This window comes from Lynx canadensis, chromosome E3 (genome assembly GCF_007474595.2).
Source record: "Lynx canadensis isolate LIC74 chromosome E3, mLynCan4.pri.v2, whole genome shotgun sequence".
Lineage (NCBI taxonomy): Eukaryota > Metazoa > Chordata > Mammalia > Carnivora > Felidae > Lynx > Lynx canadensis.
The window spans coordinates 36,808,887-36,835,758 of record NC_044318.1 but is presented as its reverse complement, the minus strand read 5'-3'; the positions used below and the strand labels follow the sequence as shown (position 1 = coordinate 36,835,758).

Below are 26,872 nucleotides of genomic sequence, written 5' to 3'. Positions count from 1 at the left end.
AAAAACAAAGAAAACTTCTAAATTCTTTTCATGAAGTCAGAATCAATCACGTTTATAAAAAACCTGTCAAGGATAGCACAGGCACACACATACATCCATGGGCCAATCTCACTTATGAGATCTATGAAGAAAACCTTAAGTGGGGCGCCTGGGTGGCGCAGTCGGTTAAGCGTCCGACTTCAGCCAGGTCACGATCTCGCGGTCCGTGAGTTCGAGCCCCGCGTCAGGCTCTGGGCTGATGGCTCAGAGCCTGGAGCCTGCTTCCAGTCTGTGTCTCCCCCTCTCTCTGCCCCTCCCCCGTTCATGCTCTGTCTCTCTCTGTCTCAAAAATAAATAAAACGTTAAAAAAAAATTAAAAAAAAAACAACAAAAAAAACCTTAAGTAAAATCTCATCAAATGGAATTCAAGAGCATACTACCATTACATTACAATACTATTCCGAAGTAGTCTATCCAGAGACAACAGAATAATTTACCTTAACAGATGAAAGAAAATCCTATGATAATCTGCACAGATGCTGAAACAGAATTTGACAGAAGTCTATATTCACTCATAATAAAAACCTAAAGAAGAGGGGCACCTGGGTGGCTCAGTTGGAGGAGCGCCCGACTTCAGCTCAGGTCATGATCTCATGGCTTGAGTTCGAGCCCGACATCGGGCTCTCTGCTGTCAGCACAGGTCCTGCTTAGGATCCTCTGTCACCCTTTCTCTCTGCCCCTCCCCAACTGACATTTTTTCTCTCTCTCTCAAAAATAAATAAGCATTAAAAAAAAAAAAAAAACCCTTAAAATAGATGGCTCCTTCCTTAATGTACTTTAAAAATGGTATCTCAAGCAAAAACCACCATCACAATTAGCGAAGAAACATTAGAAGTATTCCCATTTAGGGGAACCTGGGTGGCTCAGTCAGTTAAGCATCTGCATGATCCCACAGTTCGTGAGTTCGAGCCCTGCATCAGGCTCTGTGCTGACAGCTCAGAGCCTGGAGCCTGCTTGGTATTCTGTGTCTCCCTCTCTCTCTGCCCCATCCCCACTCATGCTCTGTCTCTGTCTTAAAAATAAATAAAACATTAAAAAAAAATTTTTTTTAATAGTAAAAAAATTTTTGTAAATAAAAAGTAAAAAAAAATAATTATTCCCATTTATGTCAGTTGGTATTTTTCTCATTCCTATTACCACTATTAAGGTATAATTTAATTAGATAAGAGAAAAATATAAAAACTGGAAAGGGAGAAACTGCAAGTATCTTTATTTCCAGCTAGATCAGATGCCATCCCTTGAGAAGTTAATAGGGTCAACTGAAAAACAACTATAGACAATAAAAATAAGGTGACCTGAGTATGAAATTATCATAAAATCCAACAGACTCTTCAACTAAAAAAGAAAAATGGTTAAAAGGAACAGTGGGAAAAAAGATGCCATTTACAAAAGCGACAGAAAAGAGAAAATAACCAGAAAGAAACAGCAAAAAATGTTTAAGATTTATAGTAAGAAAAATTCAGAACACTCTGGCTGAGGGATATAAAGGAAGTCCAGACCGAATGGAAGGAGAAAGTTAGAAAGGGTCAGTATTATAAAAATTGTTCTGTAAACTTAACAATAACATGTGTTCTGAATTTATCTACCTTTTGGAATTAGAAAAGCTGACCTCAAGATCTGTATAAAAATAGCACAAAAACATCCAGGATGATTCTGAAAAATGTAGAGTTACAAAGGGGAGATAAACACTACCTGATATTAAGACGCATGATAAGATTTAGTGATTACAAAACAGACTCATGCACAAATAGAGCAATAGTGCAGAAGTCCGGAAACAGACCAAAACATACGGCCTCTAAAGCTATGGGGACACTGGGCGGGGTAAAAAGGTACTGCTCTCAGAGATGCAGGGTGACAGCACACATGCAGCGGCACAGGCTGCACGAGCGGTGCTCTCAGGCGTCCTACAAGGCCCTACCTCCCACTGCCCTGGGGCTGAAGAATCAGATCACTAACTTGCGATGATGCCTCATCAGGGTAAGTTTAAGAAAACTCACTTCCGTCAGGATGACATCATCATCCAGGTCCTCTTCGTCGTGTTGCTGAGGAGCTGGGGTGACCAGCATGGGAACCCCTTCCTCATCAGAGGAGTCAGATATGGTGATGGGTCCATCTCTGAGATTGATCCAGTCTAAAAGGAGGCAGAGAACACGTTTACCAGGAGGCGGGCACAATCACATTCAGTCTCTTAATTCAATTTTGGCATAAAAAGGGTCAAGCCTAAAGCCAAGCTACTGGTATGTTAGCTTATCTCCTCAAGCAGCATGTGCACCCAAATATTAACAGCCAGGTTTCCATGGAGATCTTCGTAATAATACATTTTGGGAATCCAAAGAAATAATCTGACAGTATTATCAACTTTTTCTTATACAAGGTTGGAAAAATCTGTTGATAAAATCCTCACTGCAAATTTTTAACAAGTGAAATCACGGTCTCCCCCTCATCTCTACTCCTCCCAGGGAATAAACATTGTTTTATTCAACGGATTGGTCTGAAAAAACTTTCACTCAAACACGGTAAAATTTCATTTAATATTTAAAATATCAAAATTTACTCGCCTTAGACATAAACCTTAAAAATCATTTATGCAAACACAGTTGAGTGTTTTATTTTTTTTAATTTTTATTAGGAAAATTTTTTTTTTTTACATTTTATTTATTTTTGAGAAACAGAGTGAGACAAAGTGTGAGCGGGGGACGGGCAGAGAGAGAAGGAGACAGAATCTGAAGCAGCCTCCAGGCTCTGAGCAAGCAGTCAGCACAGAGCCTGATGCGGGGCTTGAACCCACAAACTGTGAGATCATGACCTGAGCCGAAGTCGGACGCTCAACCGACTGAGCCACCCAGGCGCCCCACAGTTGAGTGTTTTAAACACCATTTAGTATCCATGACAGTAAACAATAGAACTTTCCTAATTTCCTTTTAAATACAACTATCTGGATAACTATATGTTCAAAGTTTCTAACTTTTTTTTTTGTCTGAAGATAGAGCGTGTCCAATTTGAATTACTGAATAACACAAACTGTTAATTTTTTCCTGCCTGACCCATGGGAATGTTAAAGGTTAAAAGAAGCAACGAAGAGAAAATGCATTCAGTGTCCTAGAGAAAAGGTTAGGGGGGAAAAAAAAACCAAAACGAGAAAAGAGGCATCATCATTACAAACACTGAAATTTTTCCATTAAAGCTCTAATATCTTTCTCAAGGTTAACGCCTCATTTATTTTTATGGCACCCAACAATTTGAACAGCAATCTGAAGTCAATTATCTCACTTGATTCATCCCTGTGACAGAGCTGTGGGGACAGCAGTTTAAAGCAGGCAAGTCTGTAAAATCTAAGGTTCGACCTCCGAGGTCCAAGTCTCTGCTCTACCATATGCCAGCCATATGAGGCTGTTATCTAACTTCAGCAAGCACCCACTTCTTCAACATTAAAAAAGGTTAGTGCAGAAGGCTCAAACCCGCAGCCTGCAGGGGGGACAACCAACCAGAGCTGGCCTAATACATGCTGCAGAATTCTAGATTTTCCTGAATGTTCTCAATCATTATATGCCTTTGGTCATTTCCAGTCATTAAATGGCTGTTTTTGACAATTTTGTCTCATTTTATCACTGGTTTTGGGGAGAGAATTTGCCAAGCTCCTCGGCCACTCCAAAACCCCACCCTGAGGAGGTCCGTTGTGAAGAGACGCTGAGGCAGAGTACTAGACACCAGGCACGGGGTCAAGAGAGGAAAGAGGTGCCCGTGAAACAGAATAACGAACGAGGCCCTGGATGCTTTCTGTTGCTTAGCTCCCAGAATGCTGGCAGCCAGTCTTAGATTCCATATGCAGGAAACTGTAGACTCCTCTCTGGAAGAACTGGTCCAAGAAAAAAAAAAAAACACTTAGAGACCACCTTGGAAGACCCAATGAAAAAGCTGGCTTGAAGCTTCTCACCTCATAGTGAGGTCCAATGGTTGGCAAAATACTCCCCCAGCACACCATGTATAAACACGTTAGCTTTGAAAAAAATAGTTTAAAAAACTAAAGTGTAACAAAGTCTATGAATCAAAAATATAACTTCAAGAATACAAAAGGCCCACAACTGGATGACCATCACCAAGGTCAGTAAATACAACATTTCGAGTACATTAAAAGCTTCCTGACTCCACAGACTAGTTGTGTCTGTTTCTGAGTATGCATTCATTTCTGGCTTCCTTGCAAATACTGGTTCCACGTATCCATGTGGTGGCATGTGCAGCAGCTCTCTCTGCTATCCGCAGTCCACCACGTGACAACATTACAAGTTATTTATTCTTCTGTCAATGGACTTTTGGGTTGGTGCCAGTCTTGGCAATTTCGGATACTGAACATTCTTACACACGTCTCTTGGTGTGCTCATTTCAGTTGGGTACGTTCTAGGAGCAGAAGAGCTGAATTATATGGGAAGCATATGTTCAATTTTAGTGGACGATGCCAAATAATTTTCCAAATTATGCCAATTTATATTCCCACCAGCAGTGTGGGATGGTACCCGCTACTTCCTGTCCTCACTGGAGCATAGCCATGCTCATTCATTTATATATTATCTACAGCTGCCTTCACTTTTTTTAAAATAATTTTTTAGAATGCTTTTTATTTTTGAGAGGGAGAGAAAAATAAAGACAGAGAGAGAGAGAGAGCACACGTAGGTGAGGGGCAGCGAGAGGGGGACAGAGGATCCCTGACAGGATGCCCTGTCGGGCACTGCGCTGACAGCAGAGAGCCCAATGCTCAATGCGGGGCTCGAACTCACAAACCATGTGATTGTGACCTGAGCTGAAGTCAGACACCTAGCTGACTGAAGCCACCCAGGTGCCCCTGCCTTCAATTTAACATATAGCTGAGTAGCTGCAACAGATACCACATGACTTATAAGACAAAAATAGTGACTCGCTGGCTCTTAAAAGTTTGCTGAGCTCTGGTTTAGATTGTTCAGTTAGATGAATCTCATGAGCTTCAAGATTGTATTTTCATTACCATGCAATTAAAAATATTTTCTAATTTCCATTGTGACTTTTTCTTTGAACCATAAATTGTTCTGAAGTGTATTCTTGTTTTCCACGTACAGGGATTTTCTAATTATATTTCTGTAATTGATTTACAACTTAATTCCAGCATGGTTAGAGAACATAATCTATATGATTTCAATCCTCTGACTCTGTTTGGTGGCTCAAAATATGGTCAATTTTGGTAAATACATTGGGTGCAGTACTATCTATCTATTATGTCAAATTTGTTGATTATGTTCTTCCATGTTCTATATTCATACAAATGTTTGCGTATGCTTGCATCAGTTGGTGAAAAATACATTTAAAATCTCCCACTCTGATTGTGGATTTATCCATTTCTTCTTTTAGTTCTGTCAATTTTTGCTTTTGACACCATGTTACTGAGTGTATAGAGGTTAGAAATGTTTTATCTTTCCAGTGCAATAACCCTTTTATCATCATGAACTCTATCTTAATATTAATACTTTGGGCTAAAATGTCTATTTTACCTGGTAACACATAGACATACCAGCTCTTTTTTTGTGCTACGATTTGCATAACCCATCTTTTTTCATTCTTGTACTTTTAACCTTTATTTTACCTTCATTTTTAAGCCCATTTTCACTGCATATAGAATTCTAGGTACATACTACTCAGCAACTAAAAAGGATTTAATTACTGATATGTGCAATGTGGATGAATCTCAAACCACTCTGTTGGGCAGAAAAATTCAGGCATAAAGAGTACACACTGTCCGGTTCCATTTATTTTTTTAAATTTTTTTTTTTTTCAACGTTTATTTATTTCTGGGACAGAGAGAGACAGAGCATGAACGGGGGAGGGGCAGAGAGAGAGGGAGACACAGAATCAGAAACAGGCTCCAGGCTCTGAGCCATCAGCCCAGAGCCCGACGCGGGGCTCGAACTCACGGACCGCGAGATCGTGACCTGGCTGAAGTCGGACGCTTAACCGACTGCGCCACCCAGGCGCCCCTGTCCGGTTCCATTTATATGAAGCAGATCAGCGGTTTCCTTAGGCCAGGAGTGGGGTGAGGACTGACCACAGATGGGGCAGAAAGGAACCTTTGTGGTAGGACAGAAATGGGTGGTCTATCGGTACATTCATTTTTCAAAGCTCACTGAACTATACAATTAAAATGTGTGCATTTATTTAAGTAAATTATATTTCAATAAAGATGATTTAAAAATTAAAAAAGAAAAACTTACAGGGGTTGGCACAATAAAAATTATGGTGAAAACACCACAGCTAATAAAAACAAAACAACTCTGCACGCCTAAAAAAATATCCTCATGCTGGGTGCAAAATACATAAACCTTGTCTCACAGAAAAAAAATGCTTCCAAAGTCAGTAATTTCCTCAAAGGAATTAGATGTTCTGAAATTCTGTTCAAGTATATTTAAAACCCAGTTAAAACACTACTACAACATTAATTTGATATACATGTGGAAAAATTATAGAAATGATCACATATACAAATTATTGCTAAGATTTAAAGCTTTCTCAATCACAATGAATTATGGTTACACTCACTACCAAATCAGAATAAACTATTAATAATAAAATTCTCAAAAAATTAGTACTTCTTTTGCATTCATAATGTGCCTAGTTTAAGCATGTTAATTTATTTTTCTCAATATATTTGCTTAATAAAATCTGTTCAACTTCAAATGTTGTCTGAAAGCCAAATGTGTATAATTTACACTCTACTGGGAAAAAAATAATCTTCATAAGCACAAAACATTAATAGGAAAAAAACAGCAACAAAAAATGGTATAATTTCTTCCATGGAATCTATACTTGTAAAATATACTTTTTCCCTACTCATCAGCATGAATTTTTTCCTTTCAGCCAAAGTGTAAATGTGAAGTAGGATTTGACAGAAAATTGCATATACATTTAGGAATGTTACATAAATACAGGCTCCTTTCCCTTTAAGAATCAATGAACTTGCCCAAATTTTAAATACTGCAAAATGAATACATGTTCTAAAATTCCCTGTAAGGGGGTGCCTGGGTAGCTCAATTGGTTAAGCGTCCAATTCTTGATCTCAGCTCACGTCATGATCTCACAGTTTGTGGGTTTGAGCCCTGTGCTGATAGTGTAGAATCTGCTTGGGATTCTCATTCTCTCTCTCTCTCTCCCCCTCCCTCCCTCCCTCCCCGTCCTTTCCCTGGTGTCTCTTTCTCTCTCTCAAAAATAAACATTTAAACATAAAATAAAATAAAATTCCCTGTAAAGCAACCAGAATCTCCTGGCAAAAAATTAAATTAAGCACCATATGAGGGGGCAAAAACGCTCCAGCATCACTTTCAGTACCTCTAGAGCATACAGGCCTGGAGGAGCCCTCCTTTGAAGACCCCATTTCTTCAAAAACAGAACTGCCACTGTTCCTATATTCCCACTTCACTTCCTAAGATCCAATGACTGCACATTCACAGCTCTTTTTGACTTGCTCATTAATAGCTTATGAATCCAGTTGTGAGGAAACATTTTTAAACTTCATTCATGCCAGCAGGTATTACCATTTGACACAAAGTTTTAGACCGATGAGTCCATTACATCAGATGTTCTGATGTCTAAAAATGAAATGTCTCTGGGTTCTACGAGGTGCAAAATAGGTTCATTCCAAAGACTATGTAACTGTAACATAAAAGGAGAAAGCAATGATGAAAGGAAGAAAGTGAGAACACTTACCTTGTCCCCGGTGGCAGTGAAAGTTGTTCAAGTGAATTACCTCTTCATTGTTGTTTCCCTCTGCCATTTTCAAACGCAGACATGTACATACGTGCTTGCTAATATCTGAACATGGTGACTATTCAAAAGGGTCTGAAAAAGAAAAAAAAGAATACTAAGAATGAGGGATTATCGAAACTCTTCCCACATATTTGGTCAAGGTAGCATTCTAAGCTTATGGTGAAAACACCACTAAAGAAAATGATAAAAGAATGCATAACAAAAAAGCTAATGGTGGGGGAAAAGAATAATTAAAAAATAACTAATTATTGCATAAGAACATATAAAAGAGGAATAAAGAATTAAAGAACAGATAGAACAAATAAAGAATAAAAAAAATACACTTAAAAACTCCATTATAGCAACCTATAGAATGAGAGGAAATATTTCCAACTCATAATATCTGGTAAGGGGTTCAAATACAAAAATATACAAAGAACTCCCGCAACTCAATAGCCAAAACCAAGTAATCCAATTTTAAAATGGGCAAAGGACCTAAACAGACATTTTTCCAGTAAGATATTCAAATGGCCAACAGGTACATGAAAAGGTGCTCAGTATCACTAATCACCAGGGAAATGCAAATCAAAACCACAAGCTATCATCTGAACCCTGTTAGAATGGCTATCATCATGGCCTGAGATGAAACCAAGAGTCAGACACTTAACTGACTGTGCCATCCTGGTGCCCCCACCAGAGAAATTAAGAATGAAAGGCAAGCCAACAGGAGAAAAAATCTGCAATACACATAACAAAGGGCTCCTATTCAACAAATATGAAGAATGCTTACATGCTGATTGAAAAACAAACCAGACAACTTAAAGGAAAAATGAGCTAAAAGATTTGAACTCCCAATGTTGAGTACCTTGAGGAAACCCAAAAGGCCAGTAAACAAATGAAAAAGTGCCCAACATTATGAGACATCAGAGTAATGTAAACTGAAACCACAAAGGAATTCTGACAAGATGGCAGCACCACAGCTTTTGAACTAAGCTTTTATTTTCATCTAAAAACAAAAAATTCCAGGGCGCCTGAGTGGCTCAGTTGGTTGAGCGTCCAACTTCAGCTCAGGTCATCATCTCATGGTTCATGAGTTCGAGCCCCACATTGGGCTCGCTGCTGTCAGAGTGAAGCCTGCTTCAGGTCCTCTGTCCCCCCCACCCTCCACCCCACCCCACCAGCGCTCTCTCTCTCAAAAATAAACATTAAAAAAAGAATTACAAAAATTCCAAGTTAGAAAAAAAAAAGCTAAGAATAACTTTAAACCCCAAAATATGAGCCCGTGAGGACAAATCACCAAGAGCCACATGATCTTTGAAGTACCATTTGTGCCTTAGAAAACACATGGAATCATTCAGACGTGAGGATAAGCCCCAGACAACCAACAGGTATCTACTGAAAAGCACACAGGCTAATCTGAGAAAGCTGTGAACACCAGGAAGGGGTCTGCTCAGCTCAAAAGTGGGTGAATGCAAGGGATGCATGTTAAGGTCTGGGAGGAGTGAAGCAGCCTAGGACCCAGAAAGTTTCAAACCTGATCTAGCAGGGCTCCCTTACAAGATGAAAAGCTGGGAAGAGTGACATTGAGTAAAAAGAGACAACAGAAAGAAAGGAGAGAAGGCAGGTCTACATGAGAACAGAGGACAAAGCCAGGAAATCTCAAAAAGCAAGGTATCGTATTTTGAACACTGCATGAAAAAGGAGTTTGGTGAAGCTAGAAAAGCTATCCCAAACTACTCTCCTGGAAGTCCAAGAAAACCAATTTCATTACAAATGAGCAAAGAAGAGAGCTGATGTCAAAGCTCATATAAAGTTCTAAGAAAAACAAGAAGCAAAACAACATCCCCATAATTAATGAATACATGCCAGGAAGAGGAGACAACCTAAAGGACACTTAAAAAGTACACAAGCCATAAAACAACATAAGTCAGAACTAAAAAAACTCAAATGGAATGACAGCTCTCAGGAAAGAATTAGAAATAAAAGGAAAAAAAGCTTTAGGAGTGAAGACAAAATTAGAAGGAACACAAGTGTGAATGAACACAACACATACTGCTTAGAAGAACTAAAAGGTGAAAGGAGGAAAGTTTTAAATAGAAAAATAAAGAGACAAAGGAACAAATAATCAAGGCCAAGACTGTCTAACATAACAAACAGCAGCTCTTGAATAACTCAAAAGGGAAGTGAATACTAAAAACTGAATTGTAAAAAAAAATTTTCCAAACGTGAAAATGTTGAGGGGTGCCCGGGTGGCTCAGTCAGATGAACATCCAACTCAGGTCATGATCTCACAGTTCATGTTATCGAGCCCTGTGTCAGGCTCTGCCCTTACTGTACGAAGCCTGTTTGGGATGCTCTCTGTGCCCCTCCCCTGCTTGTTTACATTCTCTCTTTCTCGCTCTCAAAATAATTAAATAAACTTAAAAAAAAAAAAAAGTTAAAAGACCACATTTTGAAACAACCCCGTATATACCTAAAACAAAAAACCCCTCACCCAAAATGACAACCATCAAGACACATTCTAGTGAAATTACAGGACTTTAAAGAAAAGAGGTCCCTTTAGGACCTGGGCTTGAGACATATAAAAGAATGAAAATTAGATTAAGAATAGACGTTGACAGTGATGCTTTATGCCATTAGAAAATGGAGTCAAATTCTTTTTTTAAAAAATGGGAGCCAGAGAACACCTGGGTGGCTCAGTCGGTTGAGCATCCAACTCTCCATTTCAGCTCAGGTCATGATCCCAGAGTTGTGGGAGTGAGCCCTGCGTTGGGTTCCACGCTAAGTGTGGAGCCTGCTTGGAATTCTCTCTCTCCCACTCTGCTCCTTCTCCTCTCAGTCTCTCTCAAAAAAAAAAATTTTTTTTTAAATGGGAGCCAGATATTTCCTATCCAGCAAAAATAATTTCACAGAAAAGGGGCACAAATTTATCAACATATAAGAACCTATGGAATACTGATTGCTTCTACAGGTCCTTCCTGAGGAACTGACAGAAAAATAAACTTCAGGCAACCAAAATGACTAAAGACACCACCACGAAGACTGGTAGTGAACATTAAATGTGTAATTACTTGTAGCACAAAGACTAAATGCTAACTAAAATCTAATAATACAGTACAATTATAAAAACTATGGGGAGGGGAAGCATATGCAAAATTTTAAAGGAATGTAATCATACTGGTTGTGATGTTCTGAGACTTTCATTCTGATAGCTGTGTGCATGTAAGATAAAACTAGTAGGAGTTATGGAATATTCTAGTTCTATTAATCCCTATGTCTTTGAGAATCAAGATTCTCCATGTGGAAAAAAGAAATTTTACTTATAGAAAAGTAAAACCCTAATAGTCTTAAACTTAAGTTATAAATACTAGTGTGAACGAAAATATTTTAGTTCTGTACAAAAAAAAAAAAAGAAAGGCCTGAAAACAACAATTTACTTGTAGCAATCAGCATCTGTAGTGCCTAGATCATGGTCTTGATTTAAAAGTTTATTTATTTGGGGGGGGGGGGAGGGAGAGGGAGAGAGAGACAGTGAGAGAGAGGGAGAATCCCAAGCAGACTCCACACCATCAGCACACAGCCCAATGTGGGGCTCAAATTCACAAACCGTGAGATCATGACCTGAGCTGAAACCAAGAGTCAGATGCTTAATCAACTAAGCCACCCAGGCGCCCCTAAGTTATGGTCTTGAAATACTATTTCCCACCAAAAAGAAACCAGGGATTTTTGGGAGAAATTACTAATTCCATATCTGAAGCAAGAAATGTACAAAATGAGCCTACAACATCTTGTCCCATCACATATCACGGAAACTATCAAAAACTACCTATCAAAGACTGGGTCCTGTCAGAATGACTCAAAGAAAAAAAAAGTTCTGAAGAGGTGCCCATTGGCCAAACATAGAACATTCTGAGCACCAACAAACATAATAATATCACATGACTCTCTGAAGAAAATATATACAAGTGTTCGTAATTATTAAAAAAATTTTTTTTAATGTTTATTTATTTTTGAGAGAGAGAGAGAGAATGCAAGTGGGTTGGGGCAGAGAGAGAGGGAGACACAGAATCAGAAGCAGGCTCCAGGCTCTGAGCTATCAGCACAGAGCCCGACATGAGGCTCAAACCCACGAGCCATGAGATCATGACCTGAGCCAAAGTCGGATACTCAACTGACCCAGCCACCCAGGTGCCCCAATAATTTTTTTTAACAGGTCATTTTCAAAGTATGATATCAACCGACACATTATCTTTAAAATTGGTAAAATCAAGGCACAGATTCAGGTATTTTCTTGTCTTTCCTATATAAACTATAAATCACTGGATAACCAAATAGAGGGTAAGAAAATGGTTTCTTTATAAAAGTATTCCAATATCAATTAAAAAATTCAATTAAGATACGATCATTTTGTAATCCTTAATGAATTACTGGATCTAGACCTTGCAAATCACTGGCTGCTAACATCACAGAGACAAGACAAAAGCGCATTCTGAGAAAAGAACACACTAGCTACAGCCTTGTGAAAGAGATTGAACCAGAGTTTGGTGAAGGATCTGGACTCAGCCACATTTTTAGAATAGAAGCTCGGGGAAAAAAATGAAATTTTGAATTGCACCCTAAGTATGCAATCCAGACCATGTATTCTCAATGAGAGTGCTTTTGCAAGAGTGTGAAAAGACCTTAAGGTGTTACAATGGCTTGTGACTCTTCAAAATTCAGTTTCACCCAGCAAAATCTTATTCCTTAGTAATTAATGGGGAGGGTTAGGGGGAAAAATTGTCTAAAAAGGCTCTCTCTATAGGGGAATGATAATTTCTTAGAAGTCTGATGAACACATATTTAGGCTCTGTGAAACTACGGGTCAAACAGTTCAGGTTCAACAACAATTAAGTTATAAGGAAAAAAGAAAAGGAATGGAAAAAGAATCTTAGATTTATTTATTTATTTTTATTTATTTATTTTTTAAATTTAATTTAATTTTATTTTTTTCAACGTTTATTTATTTTTGGGACAGAGAGAGACAGAGCATGAACGGGGGAGGGGCAGAGAGAGAGGGAGACACAGAATCGGAAACAGGCTCCAGGCTCTGAGCCATCAGCCCAGAGCCTGACGCGGGGCTCGAACTCACGGACCGCGAGATCGTGACCTGGCTGAAGTCGGACGCTTAACCAACTGTGCCACCCAGGCGCCCCAAGAACCTTAGATTTAAAACATACATCAAATCTTTATTTTTTTTAATCTATTTTTTTAAGTTTATTTATTTTTGACAGAAAGAGAGAGAGAGTGTGTGTGTGTGTGTGTGTGTGTGTGTGAGCATGAGCTAGGGAGGGGTAGAGGGAGAGGCAGACACAGAATCAGAGCAGGCTCCAGGCTGTCAGGACAGAGCCTGATGCGGGGCTTGAACTCACAAGCTGTGAGACCATGACCTGGGCTGAAGTCGGACACTTAACCGACTGAGCCACCCAGGCGTCCCATATGCATCAAATTTTTAAAATGAGTTTATAATACCTAGGGATGTACTCTTGGATGATAAAACCATAGAGAAATACAAGAAAATGACTATAAAAGTCAGACTAATAATTTTAGGGGGAAGGAATGAGTTACGATCAGGACAGGATATGTGGGAGGATGCTGGGGGTGGTCTACTTTTTAAACTGGGGGGTGAGTACAAGCATCTTATAATTCATTACGCCATACATTTGTTTTACGTTGTTCTAAATATGGTGTTTTAGGGGCACCTGGGTGGCTCAGTCGGTTGAGCGTCCGACTTCGGCTGTCATGATCTCACAGCTCGTGAGTTTAAGCCCCATGTTGGGCTCTGTGCTGACAGCTCGGAGCCTGGAACCTGCTTAGGATTCTGTGTCTCCCTCTCTCTCTGCCCCCTAACCCACTCACATCCTGTTTCTGTCTCTCTCAAAAATAAACATAAAAAAAATTCATTTAAATATGGGTGTTTCATTTTGAAGGGTAAGAAAACCCTCACAAGATATTATATACCCACAGAATTGCTAAGGGGCACCTGGGTGGCTCAGGTGGTTAAATGTCTGACTTCAGCTCAGGTCATGATCTCATGGTTCGAGAGTTTGAGCCCCGCACTGGGCTCTGCATTGACAGTGAGGAGCCTGCTTAGGATTCTCTCACCCTCTCTCTCTGCCCCTCCCCTGCTCACTCACTCAAAATAAATAAAAAATAAACTTAAAGAAAAAAAATATGATAAAGTCTGATGCTTTATCATAAATTGTAGTGGAAGATGATATGCTCTGACCCAACAGCCCACCACTAGCAATCTAGATTATAGAACTTTTGCTTATATGCACCAGGTCTATGTATAAGAATGTTCACAGCAGTATTTTTCTTTTTTTTCTTTAACGTTTATTTATTTTTGAGACAGAGAGAGACAGAGCATGAACGGGGGAGGGTCAGAGAGAGGGAGACACAGAATCTGAAACAGGCTCCAGGCTCTGAGCTGTCAGCACAGAGCCCGACACGGGGCTCGAACTCATGGACCACAAAATCATGACCTGAGTCGAAGTCAGCCACTTAACCGACTGAGCCACCCAGGCACCCCGGCAGTATTTTTCTAAGAGCCAAAAACTAAAAAGGACTCACATCAACGAAGGAATGGACAGATATCCAGTGCTATGTTCACACAATTAAAAACAATACAAAAAAAACCCCCAAACCATTGTGAAGTCACACACACGACATGGATGGACCCCAAGACATAAAGGTTGAGTGAAGGAATCCAGACATAAGAAAGTATGTATCGAATGACTTCATTTAGATAAAGTTTAGTTTAGGCACAGGCCCAAGCTCAGTCTGGGGTGAAACTTCTTTGTGTGTACTGTATTTCACAATAGAAAAGTTAGGCAAACAAAAGCCATTATAAGAAAAAAAAAAAAAAAAGAAGTGGTTGCCTCTGTGAAACAGTAGTTGGGGCGTCATGAGGGGAGAACTACTTTTAAATCTTCCTGCACTTTGATTTTTGAGCCATTTTCTTGCTTTAATTTGATGAAAGTTAGGAAAATGAAAATAATTAAGAACGAAAGGAGGACAATTCTAACTGCCATGGGGCCCTTTTAGTCCCAAGATCCTATCTATAACCCACCCACTCAATGTTTTTCCTTCTAAGAAAATCTCAATTTTCTTTGCCTTCCTGGGAGAAACCACATGCTTTAGAGAAAGTAGGTCCCCAGACCCTGGCTTCTCATTAAATGATGTCTACAAAGACTTAAAAGTCAAATTAACATTAGGATTTTTCCAACTTAGAGAATACTAAGTTGTGTATCAAGACTTTTTAAGTCTTACAACAGAATTCTCTGGTTATCTATACCTGGACAAAGGTAACTCAATTTTTAAAAATTACAAATCTCACTTGAAATAATAATTAGGACATCATTTACAAAGAGCACAGGAGAAAGGTAAGAGCTCTGATGTCAAATTTGAACTGCATCTATTCAAGAACTTTACTTTTCTTTCAAATACAATTTTTTAAAAGTATTCTGAACACTTAATTCTACTAGTCAAGTTTCTTGTTTCACCACAAAATTCCTTCAATTTTACGACAGAAATCCAACAGAAATGTGATTCATTTTACATCTACCTAATTTAGTTAAAATGTCAAACTTGTGGTTGAACAGATTACTCGTGGTGCTTTAAGAGCAAGATTCTGCACAAATGAGTGGTACATAAAAAGACCCCAAGTTGCAGTGAGAAAAGGAGTCTGATGATAGAACTCCTCCTCCTGACTAGCTTCTCTGCAAAGGTCATGTCCTCTCATTCAGGCTTCAGATTAAACTACCTAAGCATGAATGCTGGTTTCACCATTTAGTCAATCAGTGACTGCATAAATTGCTTAATTTCTTGGACCTAGTTCATTTGTGAAATGAGATTAGTGGTTTTAAGATGAACTGCATCAAATATATGAAGTGTTTAGCACGGTACCTGGCACACAGCAAGTGTTACATTATGACTGTTATTTCCTATAATGAAAATAGCTATTCTTACCTTGTAAGGCTGTGGTGGAAGATGAAATCAGAGGCCATTTGTAAATGGTAAATGCCAACAAAACAAGAATTTTGTTAACCCAAGTACACAGATGTATAGTGTTTATTAATTAGTCGGTGATACATACAAACGTTGGGGGAGGGAAGGGCTTTATTTTCCTTTTCCAGGTTACTTTTTACTAGTTTTATTAGAACTATTCACAGTTAAACTTTTACTTCTTTCTATAAGAAACTTCATCTTTTCTGTGGAAGTAGGTTCTTGATCAAACAGCTGAAGAAAATGGTTAAATAAATGTGGAATCCAGAAATTGGAAATGCTACCTAAGAGAGTATTTTATCTTGCCTCTTCCTCGTATTGTAAAAATTTTCATATGTACGTTTATGACTATACTCTATAGTCAATAAGGCAGTTGATGCTTCCAAGCCAGAACCAAAAATTAGCATATATTTCATCACTTCATTATTCCGTGGAGAATCTTATGTAGTACTACTATACTGTAAAAACTTAACAAAATTAGATGACAATTCTGTTTTCTCTTCTGCCTCCTACAACTATTTTTCAAATCCCCTTCTTTTCCTTGGGTGGATGTATCAACATATGAAAAAGTCCACATCTGAATCATGTTCTCCACATGTCCTTGACTATCTTATTCATAGCTGTATTTCCTGCATCTCACACAGTGGCTGAATGAATGAGTGGCTCCAAAAACATCTTCCTCTGTCAAGAGTCCGGAGCTGTTCAACAGAGCCATACAGAACCAGAGTCTGATTAAGAGACCACAATCAGTTCATCAGGATTTTCTTCAACTATAATCTTCTTCTCATTCTTCTATTCATGTTACATCTCCATTTTTCCTTCTACAGGTTCCTAATATAATACTGCATGGTCCTAGGGTTTTGTAGTGTTACCACTTTCCAGAGTAATCTCCATCAATGTGTCGGTCACTTCTGCAACACTGATTTTGGGGTAATAAAAGATGTTTCCCACTTAACGAGTTAATCTCTTTGGCCACTCCAGAGAAAGGTGGGCAAAGCCGAGCCAGGCATAATCTGGGAGAAGCTGACATGCCCATGTCATACCGCTCCACAGCACCTCTTCCCAGAATGGTTTCTCAAGTGTCTATAAGTGATTATTGCTCTTCATTCACATTCTAGCTTCTCATCTTAACCATTATTTGGATATCTATTTATTGTAAGTCTGTACTAACAGTTAATCAGCATTAAGTCAACAAAACAAAAAGTTAGTGAGGTTATTACTAAGTATTAAGTTTCAGGCAGTTATACTTTTTTGCTTTCTTATACGTTCTGACTTTTCTAGACGATAAAGAGTTCAGCAAATATTTATTATGTTCTTGCCACATGGTATAAAAAAGTTGTTATGCATCACAGGAAAACCCAACATGGATCTTGCCTCAAAAAACTTGGGGGAGTCCGGACAGTGAGAGAAACTACGCACACAATTAAGTACACTACAAATTAGCACAACAGAATGAAGTATTTGTGCAATAAGGACACTATCCCAGTTGGGAGAGGGCAGATACTTAGGGAAGCTTAGCCAAGATAGCTGTATTTAAGCTAAACTGAATGCTGGGCTAGTTCCAAACTTTGCTTTTAAGATAACTTTTTTTTTTTTTTAATGTTTATTTATTTTAGGAGAGAAAAAGGGAGAGCAAACGTGTGTGCTCGCAAGCAGGGGAGGGGCAGAGAGAGGAAGAGAGAATCCCAAGCAGGCTCCCCGTTGTCGGCACAGAGCCCAGTGCAGGGCTGGATCTCAGGAACCACAAGACCATGACCTGGGCCAAAATTCAGAGCTGGACGCTTAACCAACTGACCCCCCCCCCCCCCCGGTGCTCCTAAGAGAACAGCCACTTCCACCTAGGGCTCCTGGAGCCCAGAAACACCATTAAGAATTCTGACTACCCTGCTGGAGAGATCACACGGAAAGCCCTAACTTCACGTGGAGAGAGAAAATGCGGCTGAGCCCAGCCTCCCAGTAGTCCCTGACAAGGCATGGGAGTGAAAAAGCATTTTGGAAGTAGAACCTCCAACCCTACCACCTCTACTAGCAACATGTGGATCAGAAAAAAACAGCCCAGGTTAGCCCTTCCCAATCTCCTGACTCACAAAATTACCAACAAATAAAACTGTATTAAGTTACTAGGTCTGGGGGTGGTTTGTTATGCATCTATGGATAACTGAAGCCCGGCTCAAATTTTATTTTCTAACCAATGGAAAGCAATGCACAAAGTTGTACTTTAGAAAAATCAACCTCACTGCAATATGTAAGACTGTACAAATATTTGGTAGCAGGAAACCCAGAAAACAAGAGGCAGTGAAGTATGAACTAGAGGTAACAGTAAGCAGGACGAGGAAAAAAATACGATACCAACCACAGTTAGATTCTAGAGGACTTTTGTATGTAAACAGCCATCGGGAAAGAGGAAGAAAGGAGTCAAAGTTGACCTAGATGTTGGGTGACTGGAGGATGGTGACACTATTAAAAACAAGGAAGGTAGTAAGTTCAGAATAAGAAAACACAATGTGCACAAATTTTAACATGTAGACAAAATGGCTCAGTCAGGTGAGCATCCGACATTTGATTTCAGCTGAGGTTATGATCCCAGCGTCATGGGACCAAGACTTGTGTTGGGCTGCAAGTGAGCATGGAACCCTCTTGAAATTGTCCGTGTCCCTCTCCCCTGCTTACTTGCGCTCTCCCTTAAAACAAAACAAAACAAAACAAAACAAACCCTCTTGTTAGTCTTTCTACAATAGGAAACGTTTTAACCAAAAATTAAACTCAACGATCTTCCGTGGGTGCACTAAACAGTTTAACATATTAACCTTAAAATTTTCCTCAAATGTCAACTGAAAATTGGTTCAGAAATTAGATTAAGCAAGCACATCCTCATCCACAAGAGGGAAAAAAAAATCAATGTTTTCAATGATTTTTTTACAGTTCAATCCTCCATGAACTCATGAATACAGTGCCCCTGCTACCCCACAATGCCTCCAGGTTCTACCCTCTGATGTATTTTCCTATACCACAAAGGGTTTTTTTGTTTTCGTTTTTTTTTTAAATCACAAAATCTCATCATGGTAGAACCAAAATCTCATGGCCTGTGAAATGGTGTCTCGCATGATCCTTGCTGACCTAGCTAACCCCACCTGACACCTCTCCCCCCATTCACCATTCTGCAGGGACAATGGTTCAGTCCTTTGAACATGCCATGCTTCTTCCTCCTCTGGTTGACTGATGACTTTTCACTGCCTCCCGGACCAAATTAACTCCCTTCATCCTTCAGTTTCTCATTTTAAACGACTTCCTCAGGTAAACCTTTCCTGACCATCCCCAATGACAACATATCTCACCCCTTCAAAGTGGCTGCCACAATAACCTACACTTACTTGGGAAGCTATGTTAAATCGCTATCTCCTCTGCTAACATCAGTTCCGAGATCGTAGGACCCTGCAGCTTATTCATTCCATAGCTACAGGACATAGCACGCCGCCTGGCACAAAGCAAATACTCCAGAAGACCTTTTTGAAAAAACACCATTTACAGACATAGCAGAATTATTAGAAATACGAACTATGGAACCAAACTGAGTTCAAGTCCCAGCTCTGACCCAGTTCTGTGACTCAAGAAGTTATTTTTCAGCACCTCATTTTCTTCCTTTTTAAACTAAGGACAATAACAGAACCCCCATCATTGAAGATTAAGAGAGGTTTTTTTTTTTTTTTTTTTTTTATTTTTTTTTTTCAACGTTTATTTATTTTTGGGACAGAGAGAGACAGAGCATGAACGGGGGAGGGGCAGAGAGAGAGGGAGACACAGAATCGTAAACAGGCTCCAGGCTCCGAGCCATCAGCCCAGAGCCTGACGCGGGGCTCGAACTCACGGACCGCGAGATCGTGACCTGGCTGAAGTCGGACGCTTAACCGACTGCGCCACCCAGGCGCCCCGAAGATTAAGAGAGTTTTAAAGAAAATGCTTAAAACGGTGTCTAGCCCATGGTTAGCATCATGTTTTGTCTCACTGACAATGAAGATAAAATAACATCGCCAGGCAGGAGAATTAGTCCTGAGGTCTGCAAGTATCTCAACACAGTCTAGAATATAGTGAACGCTCGTTAAATAGTAGCTATCGGAGTTGGCAAACACAAGCTCACTCAACTACCTTATTTCATAAACTTGCAGTCTCCTTGACTCGTATCTCAACTTCCTTTATCAGATTCCTCCATAGGGGCTGGAAGGCTTTTTTGACTTGCTGCCGCTAGGCTCTATTTAAGAGTTAAGGTGATCCAAAATCTGGTCCCAGGCTCCCTAGCTGTTTCCTCCAGTTCACGCCACTCCCTGCCCCCAGCCCCAATAAATTACCTATAATAATAAACGGAACAAAGCAAGGTTGTTTCTTTGCGGTCTTCAGGCAAGCGTGCAAGAGACTGAGGTCGGTCCTAAAATCTTCCCTGTCCTCTCCCAGCTCCCAGCAGGGTACAAAAATCTTCTCTTTGCGTTAGCAGAGTGCCTAGGACAAGCTGTACCCAGGAACTTATCACATTGTATTGGAGTTATTTACAAGGCCCCCTGGCTGGTTTATATCGGACCCTGCCGGCGCTCAGGGAGCTCTCGCACGAGACTGGAGCGGCCCGAAGTTTCGAGACGAGCGTTCCACACAGCATTCAGCCACATCCCACGCGGGAACAGCGGTCTCGTTCACTGCGCGGCGCTCCAGGTACATTTGACGGGTTCGCGTTCCCCGCTCTGCAGAGGGTTTTGACGCACTTGGATGTCCCCGCAAGGGCTGGGTGGGAGTCGCCGGCTTTCTCGACAAGAGAGCCCTCCTGAACCGAGTCGGGAGGGTTTGGGACTGAGGCCCGGCGCCCCTAGGCCGGGGGCGCCGGAGTTCAAAGTCATAGGGCATCGCCGCTCGCGCGCTCCAGGCCGCGCTCGGCTCCACGGACGCCGCCTCCCGCGAGGTGCCGCCGGGGAAACTCGGTCTTTCGGCGCTTTCGCCTTCGCGCAGCAGGCCGGGGGCCGGCCCGCGAAACTTCCCGAAGTGGCGGGAGCGGGGGAGGGTCCGCCGGCCGCCTGCGCCTTTGTGGCTCCCGCCTCGCCGCCGGCCCCACTGCTCGCGTCCCTCGGCGGCGCCCCGCGCGGCCCCGGGCCCGCTCGCGTTGGGGCGGCCGCCGGGCCAGGCCCGCGCCCCCGACTCCTCGGCCCCGCCGCCCCTCACGGCCGAGGCCCCCGCCCCCGCCCCCACCCCGGGGCTTAATGGAGGCGCCGGGCGGAGACGCCACTCGCCTCACACGGCCTGCCGAGGAGCTGGACGCGCCCCGCGGCCGACACTTACTCGCCACTCAGCTCGCCGGCTCGCCAAGCGGGCTCGGCGGCCTCTGTCGCCACGGCTTTTAGTCACCGGGAGCGGCCGCCGACAGCTTCGTCGCCGCCGCCTCCGAGGCTGCCGCTGCACTCCTTCCGGCCCCGCCGCGGCTTCACCCCGCGCCTGCGCACAGCGCCCCCTCCCGACTAATGACAGGAAGAACCATAGAGGCACGCCGGGTGCTAGGGAGGAGGGACCTGGGGAGTAAGACCATAGAGAGGGACGCCTTTCCGCTCACCACCCAGTGAGTCTTGACTCCCCCACGGGGTGGGAGGATGAAGGAAACTGAGGTACCCTTCCCGCCACCCTAGGAAGTGTCGCCATCTCCCTAGAGATGAATAGGTCGGGGGTGGGGGTGGGGGTGGAGGTGGGCAGAAACAGGTGCCCGTGAAAATCCGCTGGATATGCATTTGTTTGCACCCCTTGTCTTTGGCAAGTCATTCATTCAATATGTATTTTCCGGAGAGGTTCCTGTCAGCCAGGCACTGTTCTAGGAATTGGGGATACAACGGTATGGAGGGTCCCTGTTCTCCTGAAGCTTATGTTTTGGCGGGTGGGTATATAGCTAGGGAACTCGCTAACTAGTAAACTAATGAACTAAAATACTGGTTCGGGCAGAAAGTGTTCAGGCAAAGAAAAAAAAAAACAAAACACACGCATAGGAAAAATAAAGCAGCGAAAGGGATAGAGCGTGATGTGATGAGGATACCGGTGTGGTCAGGGAGTCTTCCGAAGAGGGGACATTTCAGCAGAATACGGAATGACATAAGGAGGTGAGAGCGATGGTGACCACCTGGAGGAAACACACTTCAAGCACAAGGGAGATGCCTGGCGTGTTAGAAAAACAGCGAGCCTGCAGTGCGGTGAGTGAGACGAGTGTGGTAGGGAATGGGGGTTGGCCAGGTGGTAGGGGGCCAAATCATAGGTCTTTTTTTTTTAATCTGTACTTATTTATTTTGGGGGGGGGAGGGGGAGGGACAAAGAGAGGAGAGAGAGAATCCCAAGCAGGCTGCACACTGTCAACACGGAACCCCACATAGAGCTCCATCCCACCAACTGTGAGATCATGACCTGAGCCCAAATCAAGAGCTGGATGCTTAATCGAATGAGCTATTCAGGTGCCCTGATAGAAAGTCTTGATAAGAAATTTGATTTAAAAAAAAAAAATTTAAAAATCTATTTTGAGAGAGACAGCGTGAGCAGGGGAGGGGTAAAGAGAGAACAAGAATCCCAAGCAGGCTCCTGCCTGCCAGCACGTAGCCTGATGCGGGGCTGGAACTCAGGAACTGTAAGATCATGATCTGAGCTGAAACCAAGAGTTGGACGCTTAACCGACTGAGCCACCCAGGCCCCCCAGAATCTGGATTTTCTTCCAACTGTGATGGGAAGTCACTAGAGAATTGGGAATAGGGGTGTGGGCTGATTTTTCCGAGAACGTTTTCCAAAGATGACCCTGGTGGCTATTTGAACAACAGACTCTAGAGATCTCAGAGTAGAAGCAGGAATGTGTTAGGAAGCGATTGAGGGAGTCAAAATAATTATTATGTGATGGTGACTTTAACTAGGATGGTCAGGAAGGAGGTGGTGAGAAATAATCACATTAGGGATTGATTTTTTTTTTTTTTTTTTTTTTTTTTTTAGGTAGAACAGAGACATTTGCAGGTGGATTGGATGTGAGGTGAGAGAGAAAGGAATCAAGGGTAACCACAAGGTTTTTGGCGTGTGCAACTAAGTAAATGGTGGTTCCACTCACAACTAGGGGGGGAAATTGGGAGGGACAGGTTTTGGTCGGCCTAGGAAGAAGTGAACGTGTTTTGAACACATTAAATTGCCAGCTAGACCTTCAAATAGAGATGTCAATAGGCAGTTGGATATAGGAGTCTGAAGCTTCAGAAAGACAGGATAACTCAGGCTAGGGATTTACAATGGGGGGGTCACTGAGATATGGATAATGTATAAAGCCATGGGACTGGCTATACTCATACCTAGGGAATGAGTAGATAGAGGAGAGAGGACGGAGCTCAGGGTCACTTCAACGTGTGCCAGGTAGAGGAGGGTGCTGAGGAGGAAAGCCCAGTGAAGGAGAAGGAAGACCAGGAGCGTGTGATATCTCAGAGGCCATAGAGACAAAGTGTTCCAAGAAGGAGGAAAATTATCGGTGTTGATAGATGCTGCTCAGAGATGCAATACAATGGAGCTGAATCTCAGGGAAACCAGAAGGAGGGACATTGGCTGAGAGTGAGGCCGGGTACAAGATCTTGCAGTTTTGTAAAGGAGAGAGACAGGATGAGCTGAATGCTGTGGCCTTGCTGGCTCTGGAGTTCTGTGGTCAGAGATTTAAAGTGAAGCCAGGCAGCAAGGATATGGGGCTTTCTCCAGCCACCCACCTAGATGCAGGGGGAAGAAAGGAGCTGGAGACAGTGGGTCAATGAGAGGTATGCTTGACATTGAGATTTTGGAGATGATGCAGTTGTTGGTAATGATGAGCCAAGGGATCGCTGAAGCCCCACGACGAGGGTGCCTGAGGTAGAGAGGAGGCGTAGATCATCGAAGGGCAGGGATTAAGAAACAAAGGGCTGGGTGTAGATAGATTATATAAGAGGATATTAAATCGTCAAGAAAGATGTCAGAAACAGAGGTGGGCGTGGAATAAGACAGTTCCTAAAATCTTCAATGAATGAGGAGGACTGACCAGCAGCCCAGCAGATAGTTGCCCAGGAAAGAGGGTGGTATGGTCCCACGGCACGTGCTTTGAAGATTCAGTTAATCGTCATTGTTGTTTTTGATTTGCTGGCCCTGCTCCATCTTCTCAAGATGTCACAGAGGAGCCCACACCTGCCCTGTCACTGAACCACAAAACAGCAGAGCAGGAAAGGGAACAGCCTTTAACAAACCTCAGACTTTTGAGCAGTATGGGAATATCACAATTTTTGCCTAAGTGACCTATTGCCTATAAGTAATATTTTGTTCTTTAGACAGATTCATTTTTCATCAAAATATATATTTTTAATTTTTTTATGTTTGTTTATTTTTTAGCGGCACACACACACACACACACACACACACACACACACACACACAGCGTGGATGGGGGAGGGGCAGACAGAGAGGGAGACACAGAATCCGAAGCAGGCTCCGGGCTGTCAGCACAGAGTCTGATGCGTGGCTCAAACCCACAAACTGTGAGACATGACCTGAGCCAAAGTCAGACGCTCAACCAACTGAGCCACTCAGGTGCCCCAAAATATATTTATTTTAAAAGGGAAGCCTCATTTCCCTCTATAAATAGAAAACAAGTCTCACTCTCCATAAAGCAGAAAGTGACCATAAAAATAGGTTCCAGGAAATAAAACAATGTTATAGACTTCTTTTTTTTTCTTTTTTTTTTTTTTAAGTTTTTTATTTAATGTTTACTTATTTTTGGAGGAGAGAGAGAGAGACAGAGCGTGAGCAGGGGAGGAGGCACAGAATCCAAAGTAGGCTCCAGGCTCCGAGCTGTCAGCACAGAGCCCGACGTGGGGCTCGAACCGGGAGATCATGATCTGAGCCAAAGTCAGACCCTCAACCGACTGAGCCACCCAGGCACCCCTGTTACTGACTTCTTAAAAAGTTATAATTAGAGGAAACCAACCAATAAACCAGCCAACCAATTAACTAATAAACCAACCAATAAAATACAAGTAAAAATGAAAATCAAGGATAGATTAATAGAACTGAAAGTAAGCTTCCTTAAGAGAAGGATGGCAACCTGATACTTACATAACACCGTATGTTAACTAATTGGAATTAAAATAAAACTAAAAAAAAAAGAAATGAGGGGGGCCTGCATGGCTCAGTTGGTACAGCGTGTGACTCTTGATCTTGGGGTTGTGAGTTCGAGCCCCACGTTGGGTAGTACTTAAAAAAATAAAATAAAGTAAATTTTAATTTAATTAAAAAAAAGAGAAGGATGGAATAGTTTGTGAGCAGTCAGAAGTATTAAGGGATTTTTGCTCCATGTTTTTATTATAAGGAAAAATGTTCTATGTCGATAAGAGGAGTCACTTTTTTTTCTTTTTTTGCTTTTAACGTTAACCAGCACCCAAAATCAGAAAGGGCAGAAGAGATCTGCCTGCAGACAAAACTATTGCCCAGAGCGATGCTTTGCTACTTTCCCGGGAAGAGTTTTCCCATCTATGGAAACTCGTCCCATGTGTATTGGCTATACTTCCGTGCAGTTATGGTGGAAGGTGTGCAACATAAGAACACTCTGAGCCTTCCAGAAAGCTGGGGTATAATTCATACACCTCTGTGAGTCATTGCAGCACTGCTTCCTGTATTTCATTTTCTGGTTACAATTAGTTTAATGTGCCTGCCACCTGTAAAATCATTTATAATAGTAGAGGACTGCCATTTCCACACCCTGTATATCATCCTCACTCCCAAGAGCTGTGAGTATTGCCATCAGTTTTATCTCGATGAAGCTGTGCTAGTCTGGCCATGGAGGAAATTATTCCTGAACTCGATCTGCTTTCAGAAGCAGTAATTTCCTGCTATTCTAGCGCATTGCTTTTTTTTTTAATCAGTGTTATTGCAGAATGATTTATATGCAATACGACGTGCCCACTGTAAGTGTACATTTCTGAGTTTTGACAGATTCATGCACCCACGCATATAACCTCCGCTGCAATCAAGATAGAGATCATTCCCATCACCCCCAAATATTCTCTGGTGCTCCTTTCTCAACCTGTAGTGGTTGATCCGCTACCTCCAGCCCTGGATGCTAGGCAACCACTTATCTGCTTTCTGTCACTTTAGATTAGAATTGCTTTTTCTGTAGTTTCAGATAAAGGAGATCATAAAGCATGCACTCTTGTGTCTGGTTTCTTCTGCTCAACATATGTTTATTCTCCCAATTTTTATTGTGGTAAAATGCACACAACAAAATCTCAAATCTTAACCATCTTTAAGTGTATGCCTCAGTCGTATCAAATGTATTCATAATGGATGTTGTGCAAACATCATCACCATCCATCTCCATAACTGTTTTCATTTTGCAAAACTGAAATTCTATACCCATGGGACAATAGCTCCCCATTCCCCGCTCCCCCCCCAGCCCCTGACAACCACCTTTCTACTTTCTGTCCCTATGATTATCACTGCTCTAAGTACTACGTGTAAGTGGAATCATACAGGATTTGTCTGTGACTGGTTTTATGTCACTCAGCAGAACATTCTCGAGGTTCATCCATGTTGTAGCATGTGTCAGAATTTCCTTCCTTTTTAAGGCTGAGTGATATTCCATTGTGTGCCTTACCACATTTTGCTTATCCATTCATCTGTCAATGGACATTTGGGTTGCTTTCATGTTTTAACCCTTGTGAATAATGGTGCTATGGACATGAGTATACAGCGATCTCTTTAAATTCTTCTGGATATATACCCGGAGCGGAATCACTGGCTCATAGGGTAATTCTGTTTTTTTAACTTTTTTTTTTTAAGAGAGAGAGAAAGAGCACAAATGGGGGAGAAGGGCAGAGGGAGAGAGAGAGAATCCCAAGCAGGCTGCATATCCAGCATGGAGCCTGACACAGGGCTTGATCTGACAATCCCGGGATCACGACCCAAGCTGAAATCAGGAGCCGGACACTCAACCGACTGAGCTACCCAGGCACCCCTGGTAATTCTATTTTTAATTTTCCAG

The 26,872-nt window shown here is 41.8% G+C and overlaps 1 protein-coding gene across 4 annotated transcripts in view; it reads right to left on the bottom strand.

Moving 5' to 3' along the window:
* Window positions 1-21,269, bottom strand: part of RNF216 (ring finger protein 216) — a 145,272-nt gene extending 124,003 nt beyond the window's left edge. For 3 of the 4 annotated variants that reach the window (XR_003965724.1, XM_030301681.1, XM_030301684.1), the window contains exons 1-3: window positions 21,160-21,269; window positions 7,762-7,893; window positions 2,037-2,170 (exon numbers count right to left, since the gene is read on the bottom strand). Coding sequence is in view for 3 of the 4 variants with exons in the window: in XM_030301681.1 (XP_030157541.1) it covers window positions 2,037-2,170; window positions 7,762-7,828 (201 nt within the window). In the remaining variant the exon portion in view is untranslated. Of the gene's footprint in view, window positions 1-2,036; window positions 2,171-7,761; window positions 7,894-20,186; window positions 20,922-21,159 lie in introns of those variants that run through there. The other variant, XM_030301682.1, reaches the window with a different exon arrangement.
* Between the last annotated feature and the right edge of the window lie 5,603 nt (window positions 21,270-26,872).